The sequence below is a fragment of the Penaeus japonicus genome, unplaced genomic scaffold (genome assembly GCF_977035675.1).
Source record: "Penaeus japonicus unplaced genomic scaffold, GWHDUDI00000001_assembly GWHDUDI00000015, whole genome shotgun sequence".
Lineage (NCBI taxonomy): Eukaryota > Metazoa > Arthropoda > Malacostraca > Decapoda > Penaeidae > Penaeus > Penaeus japonicus.
Window position 1 is genome coordinate 22,034,443 of NW_028234417.1, and position 12,500 is coordinate 22,046,942.

General features: G+C 43.0%; 1 protein-coding gene across 5 annotated transcripts in view; it reads left to right on the forward strand.

Annotated features, from left to right (window-relative positions):
* The window catches only part of LOC122253115 (uncharacterized), a 26,402-nt gene that overhangs the window by 158 nt on the left and 13,744 nt on the right, over positions 1–12,500 (forward strand). For 2 of the 5 annotated variants that reach the window (XM_043015929.2, XM_086544692.1), the window contains exons 1-6: positions 1–147; positions 3,253–3,581; positions 4,080–10,359; positions 11,120–11,320; positions 11,472–11,909; positions 12,428–12,500. The exon at positions 1–147 is cut by the window's left edge and continues 158 nt beyond it; the exon at positions 12,428–12,500 is cut by the window's right edge and continues 158 nt beyond it. In XM_043015929.2, the coding sequence (XP_042871863.2) occupies positions 3,298–3,581; positions 4,080–10,359; positions 11,120–11,320; positions 11,472–11,909; positions 12,428–12,500 (7,276 nt within the window). In that variant the 5' untranslated portion in view covers positions 1–147; positions 3,253–3,297. The remainder of the gene's footprint in view (positions 148–3,252; positions 3,582–4,079; positions 10,360–11,119; positions 11,321–11,471; positions 11,910–12,427) is intronic. The other 3 variants (XM_043015930.2, XM_043015931.2, XM_043015932.2) reach the window with 3 other exon arrangements.

Consider the following 12,500-nt stretch of genomic DNA (forward strand, 5'->3'; position numbering starts at 1 on the left):
TGCTGGACACTCATAATTGCCTAGATTGATGTGCAATGCCGGATATTCCTCCTGATAGCTTCGCAGTCGCTTTCTTTAGCCTCTCCGGAGGAAAGGAAGAGAATCATAACAAGAGAGGGAGAGAAAGAAAAACTATCTCAAATCCGAGTGAGTGAAATGATAAGAAAAACCTCTTGGTCTTATGGACCGCATTGAGAGAGTTCAAGAATATTTTCTAAAAATCCTTTTTCCGGTTATATAAGATGGTTTATATATTTTGCTTTTGTATCCTTCATTTCTGTATTAATTTTTATCATTATTTTTTTTTTGTTATCTTTGCCCTATATTAATTTGAATTTAATAGTTGTAGGTAATTATTTCTGTTGTACTAATTGTAACTTAGATAAGTATGTCAAATTTTGATGTTATTTGATTGGGGGGCTTTGGAGACGGGTTGTCCAGGTCATGGTTTGAAGATTTTGTTCGAATCATGATAATATATGTACAGGATTACATACTATTAAATGATATAAATTAAAAAATGTAAAAAATCCAAACATCGTAAGTTCAGTCGGTTATGTTGCCCCAGAGCCCAGACCTTCTGACCCAGATCTTGTGTACCTAATTCTTGCAACGAATTAGGAGTATTTGAGCTGGATATACCTTACTATCTGCATGTAATGTTTTTCAGCTTTAATTTATTTTCTTGGTATTTTTTTCAAGCATACTATACCAAAGCACGATGATTTGGCAGTAAAATTTGACCCAAATTATTAACTGCTGCAACAACTAGGATAATTGCATGCCAGTGTGATCTTACATAGTGAAAACAGGGTGGCTTACATCATACATGCACATACATCACACACACATAAATCACACACACATACATCTCACACACACACACATCTCACACACACTCACATCTCACACACACACACAGACACATGCACACAGGCATGCACACACACGCACGCACGCACATATACATACATACATTGCACACACATATACATACATACATCACACACACATATACATACATACATTACACACACATACATATTTACATTGCACACACACAGATACATACACACACACGTCACACACATATACATCACACACTTATACATCACACACCCATACATCACACACTCATACATCACACACACACATCACACACACACATCACACACACACATCACACACACATCACACACACATCACACACACATCACACACACACATCCCATACACACACATCCCATGCACATACATCAGACACACACACACATCAGACACACACACACATCAGACACACACACACATCAGACACACACACACATCAGACACACACACACATCAGACACACACACACATCAGACACACACACACACACACACACACACATCAGACACACACACACATCACACACACACACACACACACACACACACACACACACACACACAACACAACACACACACACACACACCCACACACACACACACACCACACCCACACACCACACACACACACACACACACACACACACACACACACACACACACACACACATCACACACACACACAACACACACACACACACACACAACACAACACACACACACACACACACACAACACAACACACACACACACACACACACCACACACACACACACACAACACACACACACACACAACACACACACACCACACACACACACACACACACACACACACACACACACACACCACACACACACCACACACACACACACACACACACACACACACACACACACACACACACACACACACACACACACACACACACACACACACACACACACACACACACACACACACCACACACACACACACACACACACAACCACACACACCCACACACACACACCACACACACACACACACACACACACACACACACACACACACACACACACACACACACACACACACACACACACACACACACACACACACACACACACACACACACACACACACCACACACACACACACACCACACCACACCACACCACACCACACATCACACACATTAACCCACTCACGGCGGGGCATTCCAGCCTTGAATGTCACAATGCCGGGGCTTTCGAGTGCTTAGGCCTAAATCAATTAAATGGCTGGCACAATACTGTGCCGCCCGGCCACTGGGCTTTTGAATGAGCGGTACTGTACTGTACCACCCGTCCAGAGAGGGTTAAACACATTACACACATTACACACCACACACACACGCACACATGCACTCCTACACACACACGCATATCAGTCCAGTTATTTTTTTTATTTTTTTATTTTTTTTCCCCATACAAAACTAGAACTGTATAAAGAGGAAATAAATTCTTCAAAAAATATATTCCTATCTAAAGAGGCCAATCTCATAAAAATTATTTTTTGTTTTTAACCACCATCATTCTATGCTGGCAACATCACAGATTTAGACACTGAATTTTTATGATAGTTTAAGGGCATGGTGACTCTGAGGAAAAGGCTTGACATTAAGACTTTCCTTAGTTGTCTTGGATTTATTTTTTATTTTTTTATTTCTACTTATATGCCATCACAATTACTCTTTTCAATTGGCTTATTCCAATTTTAAGATTAACCTTTAAAGGACCTACTGTTTTATGATCTGATGCAGAAATGTACTAAACAATCTCTTCTATGTACTATAATTGATAATGCATAGAGATATGAGTTGTATTTTTAAAATCATCAGGTCAAAATCTATATTCTGATACAGGAAAATATTGCTATCATTTTCTGGCTTCCTGTGGAATAATACAGGTTGTGCATGTCTTCACCTGAGTATGTCTCATGGATCTCACTTGGGGCCCAAGTTTTTGACAAATGAAGAGCTCGTTCCATTTAGAAAGACACTGGCCAGGACTTTTACAATTTTGATCCGGAAAGAAAATGGGATATCAAGTATTGCATAAGAAAGTTTATATATCCATATTTTTTGCATTTGTCATGGAGGTTTATACTGAATTTCTACTTGTCTTAAATGGAAGTTAATTGTTTGGTGCAACTGGACTTTTGCCCATTGCAATCTTGTGTGTCTTTTCCCCTCCTTAATTTTAGATTTTTCCCCTTTCTCTCTTTTTCTGGGCTTTCAGATATGTGCAATATACATATTTTTTTTTTTTTTTTTTTCCTTTTTGTTCTATTTTTTTTCTTTTAATGCCATACTCTTTCTAAGATGTGCCTCTGTCCAATACAGGTGAGTGGAAGCCCTTCTAGGACCCACATTCAGGGGGATCTTACAATGGACATTCCACTACCAGAGGAGATACCCTTGCCGGGGGTTCCCGGAGGTATGCCAAGCATGAGCCATGCACCCCCACACCCCAGGGGCCCTGGTCTGCTCTCCACACCAACCCGGCCACCGCCACACATCATTCTTCCCCCAGGACCTCCACCTGACATGTCGGTTCCTCCTCCAAACTTCAGCATGCCTCCTCCATTCATGTCAACACCACCACCACGCCTTCCCAGGCCTCCCAACCTGGCTCCAAAGAAGCTGGGGGAATCATCAGGCACAGGAGAAAGGTATGTCTATAGGGTCTGTGCTTATGAAAACCCTTGTGCTATGTAGTGAGGGACATAAGGTTTGATGTGAAGTGTGTGTGTATGTATTGATTTTAGTGTGTTTGTCTCTATTTATTTAACCCATTGGCTGGGTGATGTGATATTATGTCATGCAAATATTTCACTCCTGCTGGATGATGTCCTATCATGTCATGATCTCAAAACAAATGTTTTACAATGTTATGTATGTATATAATCATAGGAGCTCCATTTGTATAGACACATTTATTCACTTGTAAAAATGATGTAGACAAAAAAAAAAACTCAGATTATGATCCCATTGAAGCGGGCTGTCAAAAAGTGGTCACAGAGGTGCATCACGGCATCGTGCTGGGAGAGATCCCACACTTAGTTACTATGTTTGCTTTTTATTTAGCAGTGGGAGCAGCAGTACACAAATGTGTTAAAATGTATTAAATGAATTGCTATCAAAGCTGACAAAAGTTTTTTTATCTACAGATACTCACCAAGTCGAGTAACAGTTGATGATGAAGAGAAAGATACTTCACCAGCAACCAGTACATCTACTGGAACATCTGTCACATCATCACCAGCCTCTGATTCTTCAGGGACCTCAAAAGTGGGTCTGAAGACAAATTTACCCAAATTATTAGGGAAGGATGCAGCCAAAAAAAGACTTCTTGCATTCTCAGGAAAGGGTCTGAAAGTCTCCTCATTTTCTCTGTCAAAAACAGTAAAGCCGGCTGTCAAGTCAGCTCTAGGGGAAGAAGATGATGCAAGTGACAAGAAGGACAAGAAAACGGCAATACAGGTGAAGAAAAAGAAGAAGGAAAAAGTATCTATCATTGAGCAGATTAGAGATGAGGAATCAAGACTCCGAGAAGCTTTAGGGCTGAAAAATGTGTTGTTCAATCCATATGGACCTGGCCTGGGTCCCATAGCAAGGCTTTTAGATAATCCTGAAGGGTTGAAAAGATTTGAGGACAAAGGTAAAACAGCAAAGATCAAATTGGAAGAATATGAGGCTAGACAGAGTGAAAAGCAGAAGGACAGAGAGAAAGCACTGGGTAACAGAAGAAAGGAAAAAGAGAAGACCTCAGAAACTGATAAAGAGAAAGGAAGGAGCAAAGATGGAGACAGAGAGAAGGACAAGGCAAAGGGAAGAGACAGTGATAGGGAGAAGGATAAAGGGAAAGGTAAAGAAGGAGATCGTGACAAAGATCAAGACAAGGATAGGAAATCTGAGCAGAAGTCAGACAATAGCAAAGAGGACAAGTTGGAATCTGGGAGTCAGAAGGAGGAAGTGAAGAAGAGACCTAAAAGAGTGCCAAAGACATGGAGTGAATTCAAGTCGGAGAACTTTGACTTTGATCTCCTTAAACAAGTCAGAAGGGAACAGCTCAGAAGACGCAGCAGATCCAGGAGTCGAGACAGAGACAGGAGAAGATGGAGTCGCAGCACCAGCCGAGATAGGGGTAGAAGTGGCAAACATCAGGAGAAAGGTCCATTCTTAGAGGAACCAAAAATGTTGTATACACTCAGGGCTAAAGGCTTGAATGGTTTAGATAAAGAGTACCAAGGCCACATGGTACAATACACAGTAGCTAAACCATCTTTGTCATATTGTATCAATCCTTATAGATTCAAAGCACACTTTCTGTCTCGGTTGGAGATCAAGAGAAGAGAATCAGCTGACACATGGGAGATGTTGGAGAGTTTCTGGGAAATGGACTCACGATTTGAAAGTGAAAACACATCTCATCAAGATGAACAGTCTCGTGCCTGGTATCCTAAGTATTGGGAATTAGAGGTTCGCGAAAAAGTCAAAGAAACTGTGCAAGAGCAAGTGCAAGAAGTTGCAATAGCTGCCACAAAATCTCGCTGGGACTCAGACAATGAAGATGGAGAGGATGGCCAGCCAGCTGCAGAATGGAAGGAAAGTGTGGAAGAAAAGGTCCTGGAGTCTAATGTAACTGCTCTCTGCAGTGACAAAGATGAGAGTTTGTCATCAGAGGTATGTGGTGCAGAGGAAGCAGGAGAGCAGTCGCAGGACCCAAGTGCAATGCCATTCTCAGTAGGGTTGAATGAAGAATATGAAGCATTCATGCAAATGTTGGATGGAAATGCAATGTCCAAAGGGGATGGCAAGATTGAAGACAAACTTCCAGTAGCTGAGATTAAGGTTGAGGATGACACCAACTCAATCGAGGCTAAGGAGAAAGTGAAGGTCAGGTCAAAGGAAGAAGTACCATTAGAACCCAGTTTTGGTAATCAAGCAAGTACAAGTATTAAGCAGGAAGTTTTGTCTGATGAGGATTTAGATTCTGATGAAAAGCATCATGATAAAAGTTCAGATGAGGAAGAGGATGCTAAGATGACATCAGAGGAAATCAAAAGGAGAGAGAAAATGGAGAGAAAGTTGAAAAAGAAAATGAAGAAAGCAAAAAGGAAACAGAAAAAGGCAGAAAAGAAGGCAAAGAAAAAAGCCAAGAAGGAATTGAAACGGAAGGAGAGAGACAGAGGGAAAGAAATGGATGACAGCAGGGGAGACAGTGACTCAGATGCTGGGAGTGAACAGGTGCTGGATACACCAAAAAAGGAGAAAGGAGAAAAGAGAAGCGAAGTAAGGGATCTGAGCAGAGAGAGAGACTCTGACAGAGGACATTTGCATGAAGATAAAAGAAATGAGAAGAGAGAAATAATCCATGATAGAAAAATGGGTAAGGTAGTAAATTTAAGAGACAGTGCAGAAAAAGATAAAGATAGTGAAAAAGAGCGAGAGACAGAAAAGACAAAGGCAAGAGGTTATGAAGATAGATATGACCCGAGGGGTCCTATAGATAGAGATGATAGTGATGGTGATTTGAAAGAATGGGAAAGAAAAGGGGAACAACAAACTGAAAAGACTCACAGATGGCTCGAGAAAAGGAAGCATTATGATGAAGGTAAAGATTACAAGAAAAAAGAAATAAAACCTCAAGAGTTAGATGGATCTGGGGATAAAAAGTCTGAGAGAAAGGACAAGGATTCATTGATTGAAAGTAAAACAAAAGGGAAAATTCATGCTTTGGAGGACTCTGAAGACAGCCCAACGTACACTCCACCAAGGAGAGATAGTAGTGATGAGAGCGAAGAAGAGTGTAAACTGGCAAACAGGCGTGATCGTGACAGTGATTGCAGTGATTCTCCTGATGACTGGAAAAGGAAGGATGAGCCACCATCCCCTCTCTCCTCTGAGGCCAGTCTTGATTCTCTTGACAGGAAGAGCAGGAGGAAGTTGACTTCAAAAGGTCATAGGAAAAGAGGGAACAGCTGGGTAGAGGAAGAGTTGAACTCGGACACAAATCAATCATGGAGGTCTCGCAACTCATCATCTCCTGAGTATTATTCATCAAATTTGTCAGAGAAGGACTCCAGTAAAGCTGATTCCACAAAGTATGTGGCAAGTGATACCTCTGGATATTATGACTTGAGTCGCTCATCTAGTCCAGTGTCTGAAACAGACTTGACCAAAATCTCTAGAGCAGAATCTAGTGAGGATGAAAGTGATGATTACAAGAGTGATAAACTTTATGAAAAGAGGATGGATACATCAGAAATTATCAGTTTTTCCTTGGATGACATCCCATACCCTCCAGCAGGCTGTCCTCCAAGCAAAAATGAGGAGAGTCAAAACAGAGTCCGCAGGGAAAGTGAGAGGTACAGTCCTTCTAACATGTCCATGTCTCCAAGCCCATCATCATCATCCCCATCACCACATCAGTCACCAGCCCGCTCACTCTCCTCATCGCCAGCACTCCAAATTCCCTTGCCTCCAACAGCTGTCCAAAATATACCCATCCCACCACTTCCAGGATCACTCCCAAAGGGTCCTCCTCTGCCGTTGCCTGATCTCAAGAAGATTCCCATTCCTCCTTCAGGAATACCCCTGCCTTCGGTTAAGCCACCTGTACCTCAGGCAAGAACAGTCCCAAGTTCACAGCAGGCAAGTCATTTGCCAGTTGGTCCTCCACTAGTACCAAAAGGGCAGGTGCCTTTACCAATTCCACCGCCCATGCCACAGAATACTTCATCTTCCTTGGGATCAGTGCAAACAGGGCTCCCTGCTGCTCAGTCTGCTGCTCCACCATCAAAGTTGCCTTTTACGCCTGGGGGACAAACCCTTTTAACTCCAGCTCGCGTTCCTATGTCTGTGCCTCCCCCCTCCATTCTTCCTCTCTCAGTTCCTCCACCTACACCATTGTCAGTTCCTCCACCTACAGGTGTTCTACCACCTTTGCCTTTACCAAAGGAGTCACTGCCAGATAAAGCAAAACTGATATCCAGACCATCATCTCAGGACCAGGTTATTCCTCCTGTAGCTTTACTATCTCCCACATCAGTTCCTCTGCCAAGCTCAGCATTGAGCCTGGATAATGAATATACCCAGAAAAAAGCAAATGAGGAAGTGACTACTTTAAAAAATTCCAAGAATGAGTCTGATGACACCACTGGATCAGTTTCAACACAATGGGTGGAGAAAAATTGTGAGCTAGAGGCTTCAGAGGATGATAACAGTAAAGATATGAACAAGAATTCTCGTTCTATACCTATTACATTTAGACTTGGAGGATCAAAGCAAGGCAGTCTTAAACGGTTGCAGAAAGGCCCTTTGTTACCAGAATTCATTCATGAAGAGGAGGAAGAAGGCCTCAGAGGAAAGCCTGTTGATGAGGACGATGAGGATCAGTCATCTGAGATAGCAGAGACATCATCTGATGTTTATGATGCGCAAAAGGTCATGCCAACCTCATCAAGATCATGGGAATCTTCAAAAGATGAAATGCAAGAAGTAAAAAGCATAAAGGAAGAAAGTCCTCAGAGCTTACCATTGTCTAAGGGGCGAACAAGGAGATCAAGATCAAGATCTCCACGACGAAGCAGATCTTCACAGAAGAGCAGATCACCACAGAGACGGAGATCACCATCAAGAAGTAGTTCTGTCCAGAGGGAAAGATCACCAGTTAGGGGCCACTCAAGAGAGAGAAGTAAATCTCCTAGGGTAAGCAGGACACCCTTAAAGAACCGGTCTCCAAGGAGAAGCCGCACTCCTTTGCGAAATAGGTCCCCACAAAGAAGTAAGTCTCCAAAAAGAAGTAGATCCCCAAGAAGATCTAGGGACTCAAGGTCACGCAGTTGGTCCCCAAGAAAGCTAGGCAACCGTAGATCACCAGACAGAAAAAGAAAAATGTCACCAGAGTTTAAGAGGCAAAGGACAAGCCCTGACAGAAACAAGAGAATGGAATCATTTAGTCCCCGAAGATCAGTGCGTCCTAATAGGGATGGGAAATCCCCAGTTCGTGTTCTGGCCTCCCGACCAGCAAGAGAAAGAAGGTCTCCCAAGCGTTATCGCAGTCCAAGTCCCTCACCTGTAAGAGAAGACAGAATGGGATCACATTTTGCCAGTCCTGATTCAAGACATAGTAGAAGTCCAGAGAAAAGAATACCCACTGTTCACCATGGACCAAGAACCCCAGAAAGGTCAGAAAAGACAGAATCTGTCCGGTCACCACAACATGGTTATCAGAGTGATCTTGGAAGAGAAAGGACCACAAAACGAACTCTTGAACGATCACCATCTCCAGAATTGCATGATGAAAGGAGATCATATGCTCAGGGCCGCTTAAGTAGACACGAGTATAGAGCCAGCTGCAGTCCAGATTCAAGAAGTCCAGATGGCAGAATTACACATCACCACAGTCCTGTCCGTAGAAGTCCCTCATGGAGTCCTGCAAGGCAGCATGGTCAGAGCCCCAACTGGAGAAGCCCTACAAGACAACGTACTCAAAGTCCAGGTTGGAGAAGTCCCCATTATAGGAGCCCAGAACGCCGACCTCATTATTCACCTGGAAGAGACCAACACAGTCCTGTTCATCGCTGGAGCCCGCACAGGTCTCCAGGAAGATCACCACGAAGGTCCCCACATCACAGAGCTTCTGGTTCCCCCCTCTGGAGATCTCCAATACGCAGGTCACCAGGTAGTAGGTCACCAATGAGAAGGTCACCTATTCGTCGATCATCACCAAGGCGCTCTCCTCTGCGCAGGTCTCCCTTGAGAAGATCTCCACTCCGAAGGTCCCCTCTGAGAAGATCACCTGGATGCAGATCACCTCTAAGAAGATCTCCTCTTCAAAGATCTCCCATTCGGCGATCTCCAAGGAGATCCCCACGAAGGTCTCCACGGAGATCTCCACGAAGGTCACCCCTACGTCGATCTCCCAGACATTCCCCAAGGCGATCACCAAGAAGGTCGGTGTCTCCTAATGTTGACAATGGTGACTATGAACATCGTGATAGGGGATGGAATGACTGGGAATGGTCACGTGACAGAGACAGGGAGCACAGTCAAGACCGAGAGCATAACCATGATGAGCCAGAGCGCTGGGTCGGGCGCCCCCTAAGTCCAAGATGCAAATCAGAGCCTGAGGTCTACTACAACCAGCACACGAGGAACATCAGCCGTAATGAGGACACCATCAAGATTGATGCAGACTCCACCATTAGTGACTCTGAACTCACAGGTAGAAGAGAACAGCTGGGACGGATGACAAGGGAGTCTTCGCCATCAACCTCACCAAGAGACTCTCCACGACGCCTATCACTGGATGAACGATTGCAGCAAGAGCATGGTCTTGATGTAGAAGAGGAAAGGCAGAAAAGGCTACAGCAACAACAGCAGCAGCAACAACACCCTGCACGTCACCTTTATAATTGGGGTTACCAAGCTCATCCAGTGCAGGTATGTTTTGATGTCAAACTCTTAATGAAAGATTTGAGGCTGATGATAATATTGATTTTTTATATTTAGATTTGTAGTGTTGAGACATAAAACATTGAATCCTTTGTTAATATTATTTATATTTGGAGTCATACCCATACAGTTGATAAATAAAGCTAAATGTGAAATGAATAGGGATAACCCTTTTCAGTTCTTGTACATTGATAAAGTACAGTCCAGCTTTTTATTTCATATTTAAAAGAATAAAATGTATTCCTTTGCAACTACTAAAATTAGTCATTCACAGATGAAGACGTAGACAAACTGTACCAATATCCCACAGAACATCAGGAAATAATTGTAATGTTTTCAAGTTTCACAATATACAATTTGACATTTAGATTTAAAAAATATGAATGAGAATTATAGATGAAAGTGATTTTTTAGAGCATTTCTGCTTTAGGGTGTAAGACAGATTATCCTTTAGAGGTTGATAGTGAATTATGAGTTCTGATACTAGTGGTTAAGACCTAAAGATGTGTGAAATAACTTAGAAAGGGATACTTTTGAAGTACAAAATGCAAGGGGGGAGGCTGTAAAAGCAGTATAATAGATTTACAGTGTAACATTTCTGCAGCATCATATAAACTGGTAACAGTTACAAGACACCAAGATAATATTAACTAACCTTTGGCAGAGAAAGTAACAAAAATTGTAGTAAGAGATTGCATGAGAACCATTAACTTGCTTACAAGAGTGGTGTTATATTTACCATGAACAGGTTCACCAGTTTCATTATGCGTATGAGGGTGGTAGTGAAGGTGGTGGTGATGGTGGTGGTGGTGGTGGGAATGAGAGCCTAGGTGGTGAAGCATCCTCTCGGGTCATACAGGTTGGAAATATGCTCCAGGTGCTCCCGCAAGACCCGTCAGCGACCCCCACTCCCTCTTCCATGATTGTCCAAACAGGGAATGTCATCCAAGTAAGATATTCATTGATACTCTTAATTATTCTCCCTCTTTTTCTGTATTGTTTTATTCAGTGAAAATTGGTATATTTCTACTTTAACTTGCCAATATTGCCGAATATCCTGGGTTTCAGAAATACTTATCCCCATCCCCCTTCTTCCCCAGGTCGTTCCAGCAGAGAACATGCAGATGTTGGGTGCCGAGATGGTGCCTGGGATCCCTGTATCCAGTGGAGGCATGATGAGCAGCGTAGTGCAGGTAGTGGCTGGAGGTGTTGTGGGTATGTCGGGGTCATCTCCAGCCCCCGTTCCACCCCCTGCGTCATCGTCGACGGCGCCCATCCTAGCTTCCCCTGCAGACTCCTCACCTGCCAAATCCCGGTCAGCCCTCATGTCCTCCATTCCATCTGCCATCCCTATGCCGGTTCCTTCCTCCATTCCCTCGCCAGTTGCCACACAAGGCTCCACCACAGCTACAGTCAATTCACCTGGCGCTGTGGCCTCGGGAACCCTATCAGGGCCAGCTCCTGCTCTGATGTCTCTGTCCCCTTCAGCTCACACAGCTGGCCTGCCTGTAGCTCACCTCATCTCTCTTATCCAGCAGGTTAGTGGTTTGTGAGTCTGCCTTATAAAAATTGGATCTGTGGGGATTTTAAAGGAGAATGTCTCTCCATTTTTTAATGTACTCAGACTCAGGCAAAGATGATGCATGGTTTTAAAAGAAAAAAGATTCTAGAAATGTTAAAACTTGTATTCATTATTTCTTTGTCTGTTGTTCGTAAATTTGCAATTGATGTGACTAAAGGATTACAGGAACTAAGGGATTGGAATTTGCTAGGCCATTTCCCACTCAATTACTGACTTAACATCATGTTCCCAAACATTACAGACCACATATTTATATAGTTATACACAGGTATAGATCTGTATATATGTGAATGGTTATACATACATGTGTGGCAGTGGTTTGATATTTATAACGCAATAGATATGTGAGATAAAGCTCTTAGATTGGCATGAAGATCGAAATAATGGGTTTCATTATAGATATTGCAATGTTTAAAAGATGGGAAGGTCAGATAGCACCCTGGCTAATATCTGCCCCCATTTTTCTTTCCACAGCAGATGTCTGGCATTACTGACACTGTCATAGATCCAGAAGTAGCTGCTGCAGAGAAGGAAAAAGCCAAGCAGG